This window comes from Mobula hypostoma, chromosome 28 (genome assembly GCF_963921235.1).
Source record: "Mobula hypostoma chromosome 28, sMobHyp1.1, whole genome shotgun sequence".
Lineage (NCBI taxonomy): Eukaryota > Metazoa > Chordata > Chondrichthyes > Myliobatiformes > Myliobatidae > Mobula > Mobula hypostoma.
In genome coordinates, this window is record NC_086124.1 from 17,686,984 (window position 1) to 17,708,205 (window position 21,222).

A 21,222-nucleotide genomic window follows, 5' to 3' on the forward strand; every position below is an offset into this window, starting at 1 on the left:
TAACAGATTCAAAATGTTAGAGGAACACGACAGGTTAAGCAGCATTGATGGAAAGGGAAAACAGTCGACAAATCTCTTGTTCTCTCAATAACTGTCACCTCCACCACGACCACTTTAGTTTATTCCTCTCTCCCTTTAGGTCTACTCTTTCTAGATTTGCCCGCCTCTGCTCTGGGATAGAAAGACTGTGACCATTCACCATTTGTATGCCTCTCAAGATGTTATAAATCCCTGCCGGGTCTCCCTCGGCCTCCTACGCTCCAGGTGAAGTAACCCATCCAGCAACTCTCACTTTCCCATTGTTATTTGTTTTCACCTATCTCTTCCTATAGACCACAAGATACAAGAACAGACAGGCTGATTTACTGTTCCTCTCAACCCCATTCTCCTGCCATCTCCCCGTAACCTTTGACGCCCTGTCGAATCAAGAACCTATCAACCACCGCTTTAAATGTACCCAACTGACTTCACCTTCACTGCCACATGTGGCGATGAATTCCACAAATTCACCACCCACTGGCTGAAGAAATTCAGCCTCATCTCCGTTCTAAAAGGACTTTCTTGCATTCTGAGGCTGTGCCTTCTGGTTGTAGATTCCCCCACTATAGAAAATATCCACTCCACCTCTACTCTACCCCAGCCTTTCAACATCGGATAGGTTGGAATGAGATTCAGGCCCAGAGACATCAAATCCTCGTCATGCCTTGTCATAAGCTTCTGTTTATCCCATTCAGTGACAAATGACCGCCCCACCCCCGCATATGCCGGAGTAATCTGTGCCTCTGGTTCAGACCTTGCCAGAAGTGTAAACGGATGGCAGTTTACCCAGTCATGCCTCCCCAGCATCTTGTATGAATTAGACATCAACCATCTAATAAACTCCAAGGAATCTCTGCCTTACATCTTAACCCTTCCGATACTAGACGCCTAAAATATTCAGCCCCTCATTTTCTCTCTGTCTTTAGTCAGGCCTCTAGCAGTGAAGTCCTCTCACCTCGCTTTCACTCGCCACAATTACTCATTGGCTTCTCTTCCCTGCAATCTATCCCCTCTCTCTCTTCTCCCTCCGTATTACATTCTCTCATTCAGACGATCTCTCTTTCCACTCCATAATCCCCCCGAGCCTCTCTATGACATTCACTAATTCAGCTCTGTTTCTATTCCTGCCTCTCTTAAACCCCTCCGTCGATCAGTTTTCTTCCTCCACCCTCGCTCCTCTCTCTGCCTCTTACTTGTTCCATCTCCTCATCTTCCCATCTCTTTCAATCCAGGCCACTCATTCACTTCCCCGTGTCCATGCCCTGCTTCCTCCTCTATCACTCTTTCCAACCTCTCTCCTCCAATAAATGCACGCGCTCTTTCGTCCCACTCTCTCACTTCTCATCGACTTTCTATACTGTCTGATTCACCCTTCTCATATCCTCTCGCGCACTATTTACCTTCCTGCCTCTCGCCACTTCCCTTCCTGTGTCTCGCTGTTTGCTGCTTCGAAGGACAGTCATTCTATTCCCTCCTCTATTTTGTCCGCCGCGACCCCTCTGCCGGCCGGCTTGTATTTCCCCTCCCCCTCATTCACCTGGCCGACGTGCGAGTCGGAAGTGGTTGGCGGGTCTCCCATGGTGTTCCGGATTTTGCCGAATCCCTGTCGATGATCCTTGCGGTAGCCGGAGCGGCGGTGAACCCGATCCATGCTGGGGTCAGAGCCGAGGTCGTGGCCGTGCTCCAGGTGCCCCGAGCCCTCGCATAGAGCCAGCTTGCTAGTCAGCTCCTGGATGATCTCCCGCTGGTCCAGCAGTGACTCTTTCTGCTGGACCAGCTCTTCTCGCATGTGGAGGATAACGCTCTTGGCGTGATCCGATACCCTTGGCTGCGCGCCTCCGTGCTCCGTGTCCCGTGTCACCTGAGTGCAAAGGTAACTGGCTGGCTGGCTGTTGGCCGCGCAGCGGACGGCCACCCAGCACCAGCAGGCCGCCCACATGGCCCATAACCGTCCCATCTCACGGGTTCCCACCGTCCTTCGGTCACCTCGAGGGGAGGATATCTTAGGTTTCTCTCTTTAATCTTTGTGACACTGCCGTGCCCTCGATCAGGGGATTAGCTCAGTCCGCCTCTTAGTCTGCATCGCCTGCGTCAGTTTCCAATTCAATCCCGTTACCATGGCAGCCGCGTTGATTTAAAAGAAAGAGGGCGGGACTAAGAATAAATCTTTAAACGGTGGCTAATTGAACTTCTGTAATGAAATACAGTCGTCATTCTCCCCTGGTCGCTCGGCCTTCAGCGCCGTTTTGACGCGTTTGCTTGTCCCTAGAACATATTTCCAGTAGCCACTTTATTAGTAATATCCTACACTTTATCACTGTGTATGATCGTATTCTTTGGCTGCTCTGTCCCATCCACTTGTTGTACGTTCAGAGATGCTCTTCTGCACACCACTGTTTTAACGCATGGTTATTTGAATAACTGTCGGCTTCCTGTCCGCTTGGGCCAGTCTGGAATTTCCTCTGATCCTTGTCATTAAAAGGCCGTTTTCTCCCACCACACTGCCGCTCACTGGTGCATTCGTCCCTCCCCACCGATATCCCTGCTACCACTTATACTTGCAAGCGGAACAAGCTCTATACCTGCTCCTACACCTTCTCCCTCACTACCATTCATGGCCCTAAACAGTCCTTCCAGGTGAGGTGACACTTCACCTGTGAGTCCTTTGGGGGTCACATGCTCTGTTCGGTGCTCCGAGTGTGGCCTCCTGTATATCGATGAGACCCGACATAGATTGGGAGACCGCTTCGCCGAGCACCTACACTCCGACCGCCAGAAAAAAAAGCGGGATCTCATTTTAATTCCACTCCCATTCTCATTCCGATACGTCCATTCATGTGCATCTTTTAAATCTACTCCCTAGCTTTTTTTCTGCAGTCCTGCCGAAGAGTTTCGGCCCAAAACGTCGACTGTACTCTTCCTAGATGCTGCCTGGCCTGCTGAGTTCTTCCAGCATTTTGTGTGTTGCTCACGGGAAGGTGTTTATTTTTAGTTTTTCGCAACATTCTCTGGAAACCCTAGACTGTTGTGTGTGAAAATCCCAGGAGATCAGAAGTTGCTGAGATACTCAAGACACCCTCCCTGGCAACAACCATCCCACGATCAAAGTCACCTTGATCAGATTTCGTCCCCACTCTGATGTTTGGTCTGAACAAGGACTGAACCTCTTGAATATACCTGCATGTATTTATGCATTGTGTTACTGATTAGACATTTGCATTAACGAGCAGGTGCATCGGTTTTCCTAATAAATTAGCGCTGAGGGTTCTAATTAGATCAGATCCACCGCCTCATCTGCATTGCAGATATCAACCAATCTCCCTGTAAGAATAATGTCTAGAAAAATACTTTCTTGATTTGAGCTCTGCCAGGACTGAATTTCATCTTACAACTTCATCGAGGAGATGCTTGTGTGAGAGATGGCGAAAAAGCTTCAGCAGATCTCCAAAGTGCCGATTGAGCAACCTCCAACTCCGGTTCCATCCTTGACTTACAGACTGGGTCATCACGCCCTGCCGCTGGAAACCCCGTCTCCCCTTCTCCCACCACCAGTCCGCAATCCTGAAGTCTCTCAGGTGCCACCGCCAGCTCTTGGGTCCTCGGTGACTTCATCTTCCTCTCACCCCACAATCCTGAACACCCCAAACCTTCCTTCCCCTCAGACACAACCATATCTCTTCGTCCCTCCGATCTCAGCTCTCATCCATACCGGGTTTTCACCACTCCTCCAACCTTCCACTCTCTGAAGCATAACGTTCTATCTTCAGTAAGGGCTTCACTTTTGTCCCTCGGCGCCCACACCTCAGTGACTTCCGCGCCCGCCACAACGCTGAAGTCTTTTTCCGCCGCCCTTGTCTCCGAGCCTATTTCATTGGCCAGGATCTTCATCCCGCAACGATGATCCCTATTCCCGTCTTCAACCCTCCTCCTCTTTTTCTTGACACCCCGCCCTGGTCTTCTGCCTGCTCTGGATCTTTTCATTGCTAAATGCCGACGAGACATCAACTGTCTAGACTGCAGCACCTTCTTCTCCTATTCCAACCTTCCTATTCCACTCCTTCCGAATGCTCAGTTCTTCACTCCCTCCGCATCAATCCTAACCTCACCATCAAACCTTCAGATCAGGGAGGTGCTGTAGTGGTCTGGCGTACTGACCCAGCGTCAACCCTCAGACACCTTCTTTTACTTAGCCCTCGAACAGGACCCGACTAAAGAACACAGGCCATTGTCTCCCACACCATAACCATACTTACTGACTCTGGGGATCTCGCAGCCACTGCAACCAACCTCATAGTTCCAGCACCCCGCACTTCCCGTTTCTACCTCCTACCCAAGATCCAGAAACCCGCTTGTCCAGGTAGACCCTTTATTTCAGCTTGTTCCTGCCGCACTGAACTCAATTTCGACTCTGCTTTATCCCTCCCCCCTCCCGTTCAGTCTCTTCCTACCTACATCCGTGACACTTCTCACGCGCTGGATCTTTTCAATGATTTCAGATTCCCTGATCCCCATCATCTTACTTTTCTATGGATGTCCAGTCCCTGTACACGCCCTTCCTTATTTCTCAGTTCAACCCATACACGTTAGTGGGGCAGATAAGGGATTCTGCAAGTATGTTAAGAGCAATAGGATTGCAAGCGACAAAATTGATCCTCTGGGAATCAGAATGGTAATCCATGTGTGGAGCCAATACAGACGGGGGAGGTCTTAAGTGCATTCTATGCATCTGTATTTACTCGGGAGACGGATACAGGGGCAAATCGGCATCAACTGCGTGGACCCTGTACAGATTACAAAGGAGAGGTGTTTGCTACCCTGAGGGAAATCAGGCTGGATAAATGCCCAGTGCCTGGAAAGCTGTTCCATCCAAAGTGGACCTCATTGAAACCTATCGATTTGTAAAAGGCCTTGATAAAGTGGATATGGAGAGGATATTTCCTATGATGTGAGAGTTCAGAGGACACAGCCTCAGAATATAGGTGTGTCTCTTTGGAACGGAACTGAGGATGAATTTCTTCTGGCAGAGAGTGGTGAATCTGTGGAATTCGTTGTCAGATGCAGGTGTGGAGGCCACGACTGCATCTATATTTAAGGCACAGGGTGATAGATTCTTGATTGGGCAGAACATGAAGAGATACGGGGTGAATGCAGGAGATTGGGGCCAATCTTCTACCTTCAAATGAATAAAGTCATTACCTATTCAACCTTTTACTATGGTTCTTTCCTACAGAGAAGCGGAATTTGAGGTGGATTTCATAGAAATTTTCAAATTTTGAGGCGTAGATAGAAACGATTGCTAATAGAAACATAGAAACATAGAAACATAGAAAATAGGTGCAGGAGTAGGCCATTCTGCCTTTCGAGCCTGCACCGCCATTCAGTATCATCATGGCTGATCATCCAACTCAGAACCCTGTACCTGCTTTCTCTCCATACCCCCGATCCCTCTAGTCACAAGGGCCATATCTAACTCCCTCTTAAATATAGCCAATGAACTGGCCTCAACTGTTTCCTGTGGCAGAGAATTCCACAGATTCACCACCCACTGTGTGAAGAAGTTTTTCCTCATCTCGGTCCTAAAAGGCTTCCACTTTATCCCTAAAGTGTGACCCCTCGTTCTGCACTTCCCCAACATCGGGAACAATCTTCCTGCATCTAGCCTGTCCAATCCCTTTAGAATTTTATACGTTTCAATAAGATCCCCCCGCAATCTTCTAAATTCCAGCGAGTATAAGCCTAGTCGATCCAGTCTTTCTTCATATGAAAGTCCTGCCATCCCAGGATTCAATCTGGTGAACCTTCTTTGTACTCCCTCTATGGCAAGAATGTCTTACCTCAGATTAGGGGACCAAAACTGCACACAATACTCCAGGTGTGGTCTCAGCAAGGCCTTGTACAACTGCAGTAGAACCTCCCTGCTCCTGTACTTGAATCCTCTTGCTATGAATGCCAACATACCATTCGTCATTTACACCGCCTGCTGTACCTGCATGCCCACTTTCAATGACTGGTGTATAATGACACCCAGGTCTCGTTGCACCTCCCCTTTTCATAATCGGCCACGATTCAGATAATAATCTGTTTTCCTGTTCTCGCCACCAAAGTGGATAACTTCACATTTATCCACATTAAGTTGCATCTGCCATGAATTTGCCCACTCACCTGTCCTATCCAAGTCATCCTGCATCCTCTTAGCATCCTCCTCACAGTTAACACTGCCGCCCAGCTTCGGGTCATCCGCAGACTTGGAGATGCTGCAATTAATGCCCTCGTCTAAATCATTAATATATATTGTAAACAACTGGGGGCCCAGTACTGAGCCTTGCGGTACCCCACTAGTCACTGCCTGCCATTCTGAAAAGGTCCCGTTTATTCCCACTCTTTGCTTCCTGTCTGCCAACCAATTCTCTATCCACATCAATATCATACCCCCAAAACCGGGTTCTTTAAGTTTGCACACTAATCTCCTGTGTGGGACCTTGTCAAAAGCCTTCTGTAAATCCAAATATACCACATCCACTGGTTCTCCCCTATCCACTCTACTAGTTACATCCTCAAAAAATTCTGTAAGGTTCGTCAGACATGATTTTCCTTTCACAAATCCATGCTGACGTTGTCCGATGATTTCACCGCTTTCCCAATGTGCTGTTATCACATCTTTGATAACTGACTCCAACATTTTCCCCACCATCGATGTCAGGCTAAGCGGTCTATAATTCCTCGGTTTCTCTCTCCCTCCTTTTTTAAAAAGCGGGGTTACATTAGCCACCCTGCAATCCTCAGGAACTAATCCAGAATTTAAAGAATTTTGAAAAATTATCACTAATGCATCCATTATTTCTTAGGCTTCTTCCTTAAGCACTCTGGGATGCAGACCATCTGACCCTGGGGATTTATCTGCCTTTAATCCCTTCAATTTACCTAACACCACTTCCCTACTAACATGTATTTCCCTCAGTTCCTCCATCTCACTAGACCCTCGGTCCCCTACCACAAAGGGTTTGTATTTCCGGAAGATTATTTATGGCCTCTTTAGTGAAGACAGAACCAAAGTAGTTATTCAGTTGGTCTGCCATGTCCTTGTTCCCCATGATCAATTCCCCTGTTTCTGACTGTAAGGGACCTGCATTTGTCTTAACCAATCTTTTTCTTTTCACATATCTATAAAAACTTTTACAGTCAGTTTTTATGTTCCCTGCCATCTTTCTCTCATTTTTTTCCCTTTCCTAATTAAGCCCTTTGTCCTCCTCTGCTGGACTCTGAATTTCTCCCAGTCCTCAGGTGTGCAGCTTTTTCTGGCTAATTTGTATGTTTCTTCTTTGGAATTGATACTATCCCTACTTTCCCTTATCAGGCACGTGTGCACTACCTTCCCTGGTTTATTCTTTTGCCAAACTGGGATGAACAATTGTAGTTCATCCATGCGATCTTTAAATGCTTGCTATTGCATATCCACCGTCAACCCTTTAAGTATCATTTGCCAGTCTATCTCCCCTCTTCCCCAAAGAGAGAAATGTACGTATTATTTGTTTATTTGTGGACAGGCCTTTCCGGCCCAATGAGCCTCCGGCCTCCAACCCATCTATTAAACACAACACGTAATCACATGACCATTTCGAATGACTAATTAACCTACTAGTTGATACGACTTTGGACTGTGGGAGGAAGGCAGACCACGCGGAAGAAACACACACGTTCATTCCTGACGTAGGGCGTGGAGATGAACTCCGAACTCCGTCCGGAACAGCCCGAGCCGGAATAGCGACGCGCTAGCTGCTAGGCTACCGTGGAACCCCAGGATACAAGAGGGCATGCAATCATCCCGAGCGGTGAAATTGCGAAGGAGGTGTATGAGGCAGTTTGCTTTTACGCAGAGAATGTCGGTGACCTGGAATGCACTGCGGGAGTACTGGTGAGGCAGATGTTATGGGAGCATTTAAAGGACGCTGACACAGAATGAATATACTGAGAAAGGTCATTGGATGGGGAAGAGCGAATAGATTAATTCGGCGCAATCGGATCAGGTAATTTAGAGCGGTATCATCAACAGACTGCACTGTCTTTTGTTGTAGTGTTCTTAACCGGGCTTTCAGGGTGGTGCTTGAAATGGGAGGGGTATGGATATGCATTTTAATTGGCGGGTCATTAACTTCTGCAACAAGGTTCTCTAAGCAGCACAGGCGCTGCGTGATCTGAACACATCAAACGCTCCGACGGATTGATCAACAGAGCTAAAGGTCGTACTCCTCATTCTTTCGGCGATCAAACTAGTTCTCGTGGAGATTATCTCTACCCAGTCCCAGTTCCTTGCAGATCGTCTGGAGAAAGCAATAGCGATCTCTGTGACAAATCCGTGGTCAATTTCCTCTAGATTCGGTTGCGTGGTCCCATTACAGTGCCAGCCATGGAGTGCAGAAGCAGAGCGCTCGGCCCACCATAAAACACCCTATCCATATCAACCCTATTCTTACCCCTTTCTGCACCCTTATTCAATTTTCCTGCCTTTCAACTGCTCACCAGCGGTAAATACAGCGGCCAATTACCCTCTTTCTATTTCTACCTTCATTCTTCTTAACGCGTCTTTTCTGCTGATTCCCTCTCTCTTTCTTCGGCCTCTTTTTTTCTTTGTGCTATCTTTACTCTGCAACTTTCATTCTGTAATTCCTTCCTTTTCCATTATTGCCATAGGTATTAGAAGCGACCTTTCGACTCTTCTGTCAGATCAATCCACACGAATCTCCTACGTGTGAACTATTCACCCGCATTCCCATGAGCACGCCCTGCGCCAATAGTCCTAACGAATCACCTACGATCTAGCCGGCAATTTACAGCGTCGCATTAACCCCACCCACCTACATGCACGGTTTTGGGGCGTGACAGTAACCTGGAAGACGCCGGGAAAAACGTCACGCGGTCAAAGGGAGAACGTGCAAACTTCACACGCAGGCGGTGCTTTGAGGACGGGATCGAACCTGTACTCATTGGAGGCTTGAAGCAGCAGTATATCCACTCTGCGAGTGTGATACAGAGGAGAATAATGGTCGACACACTTCTACTGAAGACATGAGTGAAGCAGCCAGATTTTAACAACGCTCCAGTTATCGACATCTCAGAAATTTATTATGACCAGATATCCTTCCCAATGACGATTAAACAGGTTAATTTATCTATCTATCTATCTATCTATCTATCTATCTATCTATCTATCTATCTATCTATCTATCTATCTATCTATCTATCTATCCATCTATCTCTGGTTTGAGTGAGGCACTGGACTCCATTCACAGTTCTCTGCATTTTCTTGCGATGCCGGGCAGTTGTTTAGGAAGTTGTGATGCATCAACATCGGATGCCTCCTATGGCGCATCTGTACAGAGGATGTTTGATATGAGTGCCCCCCTTGAGTACGACGTTGATATTATTCCTGTTTGATGGAACAGTCATATAATAGATAGAGGCGTAGAATAAACATGACCAGGTTTCCCTATAACTGCGGCAATGATTTCAGGCGATGGACTGAAAACTTACTGGGGATTTGAGCAGGACGTCTTATAATCTGAGCCTAGTTAGTGCTCGATGACACCCGGAAATGGGGTACTGAGGCGGTGGATGCAGCGACTCTCACAACTTTAAGAAATATTTTGAGGCCAAATTGAATTGCCAAGGCCCAGAAGCTTATAGGAGGAGTTAGTGGCCGAGTGGCGTTAGTGCCCGAGCAGAAACAGGCCATTCAGCACATCGAGTCTGCTTAGCCATTCCATCATGGCTGATCCCGGATCCCACTCAAACCTATACACCTGCCTACAGGCCATAACCTTTGATGCCCTACCCAATCAGGAAACTATCAATTTTCGTTCTAAATATATCCAGGGTCTTGGGCTCCACAGCTGTCTGTGGCGGAACATTCCGCAGATTCATTACTCTCTGGCTAAAAAGTTCCTCCTTATCTTTGTTCTAAAAGGTCGCCCCTCTCTCCAATGACAACACATCCTTTCTGAGATATGGGGCCCCAAACTCATGACAATACCCCAAGTGCGGCCTGACCAGTGTCTTATAAAGTAGCATTATCTCCTTGTTTTTATATTCTATTTCCTTTGCAATGAATGCCAAAATTGTATTTGCCTTCATCACCACAGACTCAACCTGTGAGAATTAACCTTCTGGCACTCTTGCATGAGGACTCCTAAGTCCATCTGCACCGCTGATTTGTTTGTATTTTTTATCTAGTTAGATAATAGTTTGCACTTTTCTTCCTTTCACCAAAATGCATTATCACACATTTCTCAACACTGTATTCCATACAGTGGAATACTGTGGAGTGTGGCGGCGTCCGCGCTTTCCGCATTCTGGGGCCGCACCGGTTCGCGTGGGCCACATTCAGAGGGTGTGGTGCAGTTGGTAAATCTAGTGAATCACTGAGCCAGCGATGTGGGCTAGTTGTCGAAGTTTGCCCCCTGTCGGTGTGTGTCAGGAATTCCCACATCTTCCCTGTGACCAGCCTCGGTTTCTCCGGGTGCTACGGATTCCGCCCACATCCTGTAATGCACATTGACTGATTATTTTGCCAATAGAAGTCGCCCGTAGCGTGGAACAGGGTTGTGGAATTCAGTGGGGTTGACGTGGGGTGAAGACAACAGGATCAGTAGAGGAAAGTCAAAGTCCAATTCGAATTTATTGCCATATGCACAAGTGGGTGGTGGGTTGGAAATACGTGTCCACCAGAGGAGGCGTAAGACGTTCCTTCCCTCCGCTAGCCTGTAGGTCACCACTGGGCAAGGTGCAGTACCTGCTAAGCTGCACGATCAGGGTCACGTAACGCTATGGGAGCTGGTGGTGGATGGTCATATAGACAGTTGGTTTGGGACCACTGACGCCAGGCAGAGAGATGGAAGTCCAAGATCAACCACGTCATACGACGTTGCACTTCGTGATGATGATGATGACCCTGCGGAAAAGGCCATTGCCAATTATTTTATCTGCTTCTGGCGATTTTATAAACGTCAAGAAGGACATTATCTTTTTGCTACCCAATCTTTCCAGTCCCTCATAGTTTTCACCTTCTCGAAATCTTAATTAAGCCTCTCGAATATTGAAAGGCTTGGATTGAGTGGACATGGAGTGGATGTTTCGGAAAGTGGGGGTGTCTTTGACCAGCGGCCGCAGTCTCAGAATACAAGGCCGTCCCTTTAGAAAAGAGAGGAAGAAAAATGTCTTTAGCTAGCGCGTGGTGCATCTGTGGAATTCATTCCCATAGATGGCAATACAGACCAATTCATTGGATATATTTAAATCGGAGATTGGTGGGTTCTTGATTAGTAAGGGCGACAAAGGCAATATGGAGAAGACACGAGAATGGATTTGGGAGGGAAGGTGGATGAGCCATTTTTGTAGTGGCCGAGTGGACTCGGTGGGCGGAATGACCTAATTCTGCTCTTATGTCTTATGATCTCAATGCCAGATGTGGAAAAATTTGTGTTATACAATGGAGTGAAAGGGTGGGCGAGAATGTGGAGATACTTACGGTACTGTGCGAAATAGCACTATGTTTGTCAACGTGGAGCGGAGAACAAGTTTGGAAATCTGGCGGGTTCAACAGATGTCGGGAATAGCGAGGGTGTAGCGCCGCGGGAGGGATGTGGGACAGTTGGCTGAGAAGAAGTGCCAGGGGTGAGGTTACAGCAGGTGCAGGCACACCCAGACCTGAGACACCAGGCAAGATCACTTAATTCCAAAGAATTGGATCATTTTAAAATGTCTCTCTGGTACTTCCCTCTCCCTTCCCCTTTTCTCAACCATGATTCTCCTCTTTGTGCCCCATTCCACTCTCAGTCCACAGTAGATACCCATATCAGAATCAGGTTGATCATCACTCACATACGTCATGAAATCTCTTTTTTTACATACATAGTACATTGGATTACTACAGCGCTGTGTAAAGTCTGGGAAACCGTCGCTATATATACTGTATATGATAAGACCTTTGTACACTCTTGTCCATCCAGCTCAACAGACTGGAATGTGGCTTCTAATTCATGTGTTTGTTTGGTCCGTGCCAGGCATGATGTAACCTTCCATACTGATTATATTTGTGAAACTTGTATCTGCAGTGTGATAACCACCGAAATGGGCTATTCGGCCCGACGACCGTGCACTAGGCTTCAAAGACAGTAATCCTCAAGAAAGATTAATTTAGAAAACACCATTCATCAATAAACACCGCCACTATCCGGACCCTGCCAACTTCTCGCATCTACCATCGGGCAGAAGGTACAGAAGCTTGAGGTCTAACACCACCAGGTTCATAAAAAGTGATTTCCCGTCAACGATTCGGTCCTGAAACAACAGGAACGACCCCAATCATTAGAATCTAGCAACACTATGCCTTCTTTGATCACTTTACACTAAAATGGACGTCAGGGTCACTACAGTCAAAAACTTTCCCAAGTCGTCAGGCTATCAACACTTTCACCCGTTCACCCACTCCACCACCGCTACCTAGCCGGCCGGTGGAGCAGTGGCATCCGTATCGGACTTGAGCAAATTGGTCCCAGGTTCGAAACCGGCCAGTCCTTTGCAAGCTTTCCATCCGTGCTGGGTTGATCGTCTCGGCCTCTTGAAAAACAGGGAAAAACTCTAAAGAACCGGCAAGTTTGCCTCCCAATGCGCCATGAGGCGCGGAAGGGAGCAACAGTCGTCACTACATACACATTACCTTGCGTCACTTTATGTACATACAATCAGTCCATGCATATAGGAGTTACTTGTACATTGTGTTTTATAGGATTACTTTTATATTTATTGAAAAATGTTTTCTGTTTTCTTGTGCTGCATCGGATCCGGAATAAGAATCATTTCGTTTTCTTAGGCACTCGTTCGGAGTTCAAAGTAAAGTTTTTATCAGAGTACATACATGTTACCACCTGCAACCGTGAGATTCTTTTTCCTGCTGGCACACTTAGTAAATCTATAGAACAGCAACTGTAAACAGGAACAATGAACAACAAACTGTGTGAAAGCAAATGTAAATAGATAGCAATAAATAACGACAGCATGAAATAGCAAGATAAAGCTCCATAAAAGTGAGAGCATCGGTTCGGGGAACACCCGAAATAGAATGATTCAGTTACCCTTGTTGTTCAACAGTCTGATTGGTTGAGGGGTACTAACTGTTCTTGAACGTAGTGCTGCGAGCCCTGAGGCACGTACCTTCTACCTAATGGCAGCAGCCAGAAAAGAGCGTGGCCTGGGTGGTGAGGACCTTTGATGATGGCCGCTGCTTTTCGACGGCAACCTTTCATGTAGCTGTGCTCCGTGATGTACTGGGCCAAATCCACTACCTTTTGTCGGATTTTCCGCCCAGAGGCATTGCTTTTCCCATACCAGGCTGTAATGCAGCCAGTCAGCACACTTTCCACCACAAACCTTTCGACGCTGGTCAAAGTTTTTGATGACATACCGAATCTCCACAGACTCCATAGGAAGCAGAGGCGCTGTTGTGTTTTCTTCGCAATCATATTCATATGATGTGTCCAGGACAGGTCCTCTGAAATAGTGATACCCAGGAATTTCAAGTTGTTGACGCTCTCCACCACATATCCTCGATGAGTACTGGCTTATGGACCGCTGGTTGCCCTCTCCTGAAGTCTACAATCAGTTCCTTGGTCTTCTTGACATTGAGTGCGAGGTTCTTATTACACCACTCAGCTACTCCGTCTGTGCACTGTGTGCTAAAGAACGAGAATAAACAATCCGATACTTATTAAATATTGATCTTTTTGTTTTTATTGTCCTTTCTTTTAAGTTCGTGTTTCATCTGCTTTCACTGAATGTTTAGTTTCGTGAATGTTCTTCATATCTTGTTATGATATGATGCTGCTGCAAGTAAGTTATTCTTTGCACCTGCGGATGCATGTACTTGTGCATTATTATCATCATCATCATCATCATCACGATCATCATCATCATCATCATCAACATCATTCTCATCAACATCATCCGCATCATCATCATCATCATCATTATGCGTTGTATCCTATGGCGTTGGCGATCAAAGTCTCATCACCATGATTGTTCCTCGGAAATGTTTCCATAGAAGTGGTTGGCCATTGCCTTCTAAGCAGTGTCTTTACAAGACGGGTGACCTCAGCCGTTATAAAGTCGCTGCAGAGATTGTCTACCTAGCGTCAGCGGTCGCATAACCAGGACCTCTGGTGTGCACTAGCAGCTCATATGACTATTCCATGGTTTCACGTGACTCTGATTGGGGGTTATGCGGGTGCTACACCTTGCCCAGTGGTGACCATCACCGCAGGGAATGCAAGCCCAGCCTCTCCAAGTCTTTCCTCGTACCTAAAACAGTGGGACGAGCAGAGCTGAAATTGGAATTAATTGGTGTTTCATTCTCAGCCAACAGAGAACCGCCGGGCTCAATGGTCTAATTTTTCTCTGTGAATTAAAGAGGCTCACGTTGAACATAGATTTGGAGAGAGATCAGACGTGGGCAGTGGTGGCGTAGTAGTTGCATTGGTTGGCGGAGTTCTGGAGTATTGATTTGCTGCCACAGGTTCAAGGCGCACTGTCGCAGGCTGGGAAGTTATATCCAAACAATAAAATCAATGTGGAATTATTTACACCCTGGCTCAGCATATTACAGGGATCGTTCACCTATCTCTCTCTCTCTCTTTCTCCTCTTCTCCCTCGTTCTCTAAGAAATTCTGCCTTATCTCAATCCTTAATGAGTATACTTTTATTGTGACCCGGTAAAAATGCTGTTCTCTGTTGCTTCTTCCTTTCTATCCACTTTCATCTCCTTTTGCAGCTCATTTTCTCCACTCTTTCTTTCTATCTTTGCTTCTCTACTCTCGTTCTCCATGTCTCCTCCCCCCTCGCTCTCTCCGTCTCTCTCCCCTTTCGTTTCCTCCCTATCTCGATCCCCTCTCTACTCCCTTTTTTCTTCCTCTCGCATGCTCTCTGACCCCGCCATTTTCCAACACACACTCCGTCTCTCCTCTTCTCCCCTCTTTCCCCCTTTCCCTTCTCGTCGCCTGTCTCTCACTCTCCTCTTTCTGTCTCCCACTTCCTGATCTCTATCTTCTCACGGCGTATTCCTCTTTCCCCTCTCCTCTCTTCCGCCTCACTTACACTTTCTCTCTCCCCTCTTAATCGCTCTTCCTTTTGTCACGTTTTCTCTCTCCACCAGCTCTCTTTCCTGTCCCTGTCATTCATTCTTTCTCCCCCACTGTTTCTCTCCCATTCTCCTCCATACCTTCCGTTCCCTTCCATTATCTCCTATGTCTCTCCTGTCATCTCTCCCTACTTCTCTCTGTCTATCTCACTCCGTCTTTTCTTTCTCTCTACTTCTCTCGCCATCCCTCTTTCTCTCACTCCTTGTCTCTCTCTTCTTCTCCTTGTAGTCTTCCTTTCTTCCCACTTTCTCGGCCTGTCATTGCTCTTCTCCCCCCCCCACCCCGTGACTGTCTCTCCCTTTCTCCCCATTTCGTTCTCCTCACCCTCCCTATACCCTGATCCACGACCTTCTCGATTATCAAGAAAATCCTTGTTGAATCCAAGTTGTCCAGTTCGGCTGCGATTCTTTCTCTGCTCTATGCTTTCTATGTGACCCCTTCCTCTGAATTTTACTGAATCTAAGTCCCGGTGACCAAGCATTGCTTCATTGCCATCCGTCTCCCCTCTGTAATCAGTCTGGCGAATCTTCACGAAGTCCCTTCCACAGAGCAGGAGAACGGAATTTCCCAGAGCTCTCCAGGCTCGGACTCAGCAGGAACCTGCTTAGTTTCAGCAGGAATTACTTCTCGAGTCCTGCTGTCACTATCTACGCCAGGGCGTTTTGTGCCTTCATTACCACCTGCTTCATCTACATACTTACCGCCACTGACGAGAGATCCATCGAAATCCATTCGGATTCCCATTTCCATTCCGGCATGTTGGTCCTTGGCCTTCTCTTGTGCTAAGAGGAGACCACTCTCAGGGTGGAGGAGCAACAGCTTATATTTTATTACGGTAGCCTCCAAACTGATGGCATGAATATCGGTTTCTCCTTCCAGTAGAACAAATTCTCTCCCCGTCCCTTCTTCTATTCTCCATTCTGGCTCCTTACCTCTTCTCACTTGCCTATCACTTCCTCCGAGACCTCTCCTCCATCTCGTTCTCCTCTGGTCAACTTCTCTTTCCTATTAGATTCCTTCTTCGCCAAGCCTTTAACCAGCCTGGCTTCTCCAATCAGCTTCTAGCTATCTTCCTTCCCCTCTCTCCACCTTTTTGTTTAATTATGGCGACTTTCCGCTTTCTTCTCACTGCTGAACAATGATCTCAGCACGAAATGTCGACTGCTTATTTATTTCTATAGATGCTGTCCGACTTGTTGAGTTCCTTCAGTATTTCCTGTGTGTTGTTCTGGATTTCCAGTATCTGCAGAACTCCAGTGTTTAAGGTGATCCAGATGTCTTTACAAACACTCCCCTCCTAGTCTAACTCCATTGAACTGCTTTCCTGTTCCGGCCACCTCACGTTTGCCCACATTATAGTGACTGCTACTTCTTCAACTGCAAAGATGAATACTTTGAATGCATTCAGAACAGAGAATAATACAGCACATTATAAGTTATTTCTTTAACCAGAGTGTGGTGAGTCTGTGGGATTGATCGCTGCAGGCGGCTGTGGAGATCAAGTCATGGGTGTATTTAAAGCAGAGGCCGGGTTCATTATTAGTAACGGCGTCAAAGATTATGGGGAGAAGGCAGGAGAATGGGACACTAAGAGGGATAATAAATAAGCCATGCTGGAGTGGCCTAACTCGCCTTCTATGTCTTATGGTCCTTCGGTAAATTTATTATAAAAGTCGGCAAACTACGTTGAGATTCTCCAAACGCGGCCTAACAGGTTTCACACACCTGCATCATGAGTTCGAGGCCTTTACCCTCATCATCCTGACCGATGTAGCCCGAGAGTCGAAGGGTCGTGATGCCGTCTTTTCTATGTCAATGTACGTTTTTCGTTCCAGCTGGGTGAAGTTTAGGCATTCATGCAGTCACAGCGCCGATGGGCCAAATGGCCTCTTTCAGTGTGGTTTTAGACAATTAGAGTCATACAGCGAAACAGCATTGAAATGGACCGTTGGGCCCACCCTACCCATACATTCGCACTTAGTTTCACTCAGGCCTTCTAATCGTGGCAACCTCCTCTTAAATCTTCTCTTACGCCTTTCCACTTTATCCATGTCTTTCCTCTAACGGGGTGACAAAACTGTACACAACACACCAAATTAAGCTTGTTTTATTTTCCACGCTATCCAATCAATTTCCTCCCACACCAGATTCTACAACTCACCTACGAACTGGGGGCTATCTGCACTTTCAGTCTGTCCTTCGGAACGGGGGCACTCGGGTAAAACCGAAGCGGATGTATTCCATACCCGTCTCACTTCCTCAGCCCTGATGCAGTCATTTGGGACTAACTCAATAAGGCACCTTGGCCGCTCTGGACTAGTTCAGTCGCAGGGGCCGTTTCCGTGTTGCATCGGAATGCGACTGATCGGCGGATTAAGCATAAGAACAAAGAAGGCATGCCTAATGAAGGAATGGTGTGAATTTGTCGGAAGCCGGTAGACGGTGGAAGGTGGCTGAATTTGCCAAGTGTGAGGCGATGCATTTTGGGAGGTAAAGAATGTTCACAGTAAATGTCAACGATGTCAAGACCGTATGGAGTCATCCTGCAGTCCAATTTCGTAATTATCTGAGAGTGCCAATAGGTAGGTGGCATGGCAATGAAAGTGCATCGCGCCATTGCCTTGCCATTTCGCGCATTAAGCATGAGAGCAAAGAAGGCATGCTGTGGGTGCGTAAATGCGGGATGGCCCATTCGGAGTATCGAGTTTATATCTGTTCGTCCTTTATGAAGAGAGGATGTGGAGACTTTGAAGAGGACGTCCTGTAGGATTCTTTTTAGATTAGGGAATATTAGCCACCAGGGGAGGTTGGTCAGCGTTATATTGTTTCATCCGGAGTAGCGGAGGTTAAGTGCAAACCTTATAGAAGTTTAGAAGGTTATGGGGGTGAGTCACAATATATAATCATGGTCTCTTACCCAGGGCAGAAGTGTCAACCTTAAGGGGGTAGACCTTTTATGTGAAAGGGGGAAAGTCAAAGAAAGATGTTTTTGTAATATGGAACGTAGCGCTTGCCTGGAACGGGCTGCCGGGGAAAGAAGTGGAAGCAGTCAACACAGTCATCGCTTGCGAAGCGTTCAGATAGATAAATGAACGTGCAGGGAACGAAGAGGTGTGGGTCACGAGCAGAGAGATGGGGTCTGTTTCATTTCGCATCCTGTTTGGCACTGACACCGATGGCTCTGGGTCGTACACACAGGACGCCAGGTGTCCTGTCCTATGTTCTGTATTCTACGTTCAATGCCCATTTCAGAATATTTCCACTGGACCAATCCTTGGAATGATCGGTTTGTGCTATGAGGAATAGTCTTGGCCAAGGCTTGTATCCAGTGGGGTTCAGAGGAGAGAAAGGGGAGTGGGTTGATCAGGGACAACACAACTGAATGTTGGTGGAATGAATGCACTATCCCACAAAACGTACTAACATACTCCCCTTCCTCGTGTTGGCAATGAATGCCGAGTATTGATCTTGGTAAATAAGATTATCTTAGTCCACAGTCATGTGTATTTACAGAACCTTGAACATTGTGTCTGATTTCACAATATTTCATTGCGGGGCTGGAGTTTATGAGTCATTTCCTTCTGCATGTCGGAGGGAGTGTGTGTGTGTGGGGGGTGGTGTGGGGAGGGAATTAAAATCTTAAGGCGCTTCTCTGTTTTGATTTCCGAGGAAAATGTGGGAGTTGATGGTTGATGGCTTTTAGTGGGCCTGGGCCACATTCACTGGAATTTAGAAGAATAGGGGATGGAGTGAATCTCATTGCAAGCTATCGAATATTGAAAAGCCCAGATAGCATGAACGTGGAGAGGATGTTTCCAATCATGAGGGAGTCTAGGACCAGAGAACCCAACCTCAGAATACAAAGACGTCCCTTTAGAGCAGAGATGAGGATGTGCTTCTTTAGCCAGTGGGAAGCTAGTCTGTGGAATTCATTGCCACAGACTGCTGTGGAGGTCAAGTCACTTAATATATGGAAAGCAGAGGATGATAGCCTCCAAGAGGACCACAACCTTGTCTTAGTGTTTGAAGGCTTTCGTGTCTCAATGACCTGGAGAGCTATGTTGGCTGAAGTTAGAACTTTCTGCTTTGGCTCTTGGTAGGGTTACACATGCCAAACAGGTCAAAGGATAGAGGTCAGACTAATAGTGGCTCACCGGCTCTCCAGGTTCAGGGGGTCCAGCTCAGGACTAACAACCCTGACTAGTAAACAGCATTGTTCCGGAAAAAGCAGTGAAGATTATTTCTACATCATACTGCAATGGTAATCCTGAGTCTCCATACGGGGCTTGCATGACTGAATAAAGTGAAATTCCAGAGGAAGCTACTGAAATGATGAAGGAAGACCTGGACAACATCACAGATGGATGACTTGCATTGCTGCTCTAAACGCCAGCGGCGTAATGGGCAGTCCCACGAAGTTGATAGGTTCTTGATTAGTAAGGGCATCAAATGCTCTGTGGAGAATGCGGTAGAATAAGGTTGAGAGGAATAATAAAGAAATCATGGTAGAATGACAGAAAAGAAGCGATAGGCTGAAGAGCATACTTCTTCTCCTCTATCTTATGGTGTAATTGGTAGGATCACCCATGTCAAACAGGTCAAAGTGTAGAGGCCAGACTAAAACCTTCTACATCTGATTGCAGTGTCATTCCTGAGTCTCCGTCCGGGACTTGCACGACTGACAGTAGTGAAATCCAAAAGGAATTCCTAACCACCACCAGAGATGGCGGACCTTCAATGTCGGCCTAACCGCCAGCGGCGCAATTGGCAGTTCCTTGAGGTTAATAAGTTCCTGATTAGTAAGAGCGCCAAATACTATATGGAGAAGGCAAAAGAATAGGGTTCAGAGGAACAAAATAATCACCCACGATGAAGTGTCTGAGTAGCCACGATGGCCGCAAGGCATAATTCATCTACTATATCTTATGACATTAAGAAAGTAACGCTTCGGGGTCATGGATTCATACAACATGGAGAGGGGCCCTTCTGCAGACCACCCATTATCCGATGAATAAACTTTTCTTGGGCATCCAGCTGGATACAGGTATCAACTTGAACCGACGTTTCGGTATGAAACTCTGTCATCTTCATCAGGGATGTTGCCTAGGCATGTTTCGTCCAGTGCATTTACGAGAAGAGTTTATTCCACAGATACGCCCGATCATTTCCATCCAGCATCCGTCCTGTACTTTCACTAGTTCCTCACTCCTGATTCCCCATGTGTTCCCTACTCTCTCGCAGTTGCACTGCCATCCGCCTGAAACAAAGGCCCATCTAGCTGCCGTTTAACTGTCCATTCCACACACGACTTTGGGACGCGTAAGGACGCCGGAGAGCCCGGGGAGAGGATGAAGACGCGCGGCCATAGGGAGAACACAAACACACACACACACACACACAAACACACACACACACACACACACACACACACACACACACACACACACACACACACACACACACACACACACACACACACACATACACACCCCACTCAAAACACACGTTCAGCGCCGCAGGTTTCGAACCCTAGAACCTAAATGTTTGATTACGAAGATGAGATGTTTGGGCCGGAGGCATTTACAAAGACAGGGAGTGAGCGAGGGCTGCCGAAGGGGTTCTGTAGGAGAAGGTTTCGGGTGGGGGTCTCAGGAACAGGAGGACTGAGTCTATGTTCAGAATTTAACATTTTCAGTGAGTTTTCTTCTGCGCATTTTGTGTTGAAACATTTTCCGTTCTCGGATTGTGTGCATATTCTGGTAACACGTGCAGTGGGCTCAGTTGTGTGTTATTCGCTTGAAACACTCGCACTGGGCTCTACTGTATCTGTATTCCGCGGAGCCATTTTCTCCCGGTTTGTGTTGTGTGCTTATTCTGAAGAAGCAGTTGCAGTTGGTTTGGAGTTTATGTGTATTTTGAACTATCTTACACAGTGAATGGTTAGGGTACTGAGGAGTGTGGTAGAACAAAATGATCTGGGAATACAGGCCCATAGTTC

General features: G+C 46.9%; 2 protein-coding genes across 6 annotated transcripts in view; one reads left to right on the plus strand and one right to left on the minus strand.

Annotated features, from left to right (window-relative positions):
- LOC134338734 (neuronal pentraxin-1-like) overlaps positions 1-1,978 on the minus strand; it is a 31,842-nt gene extending 29,864 nt beyond the window's left edge. The window contains exon 1 of the mRNA XM_063034777.1: positions 1,577-1,978. Within this exon, the coding sequence (XP_062890847.1) occupies positions 1,577-1,978 (402 nt within the window). The remainder of the gene's footprint in view (positions 1-1,576) is intronic.
- Positions 1,979-7,799: 5,821 nt separating this feature from the next.
- LOC134338836 (uncharacterized) overlaps positions 7,800-21,222 on the plus strand; it is a 132,517-nt gene continuing 119,094 nt past the window's right edge. For 3 of the 5 annotated variants that reach the window (XM_063034960.1, XM_063034963.1, XM_063034968.1), the window contains exon 1: positions 7,800-8,063. The gene's annotated coding sequence lies outside the window, so the exon portion shown is untranslated. Of the gene's footprint in view, positions 8,064-8,980; positions 9,197-21,222 lie in introns of those variants that run through there. The other 2 variants (XM_063034962.1, XM_063034964.1) reach the window with 1 other exon arrangement.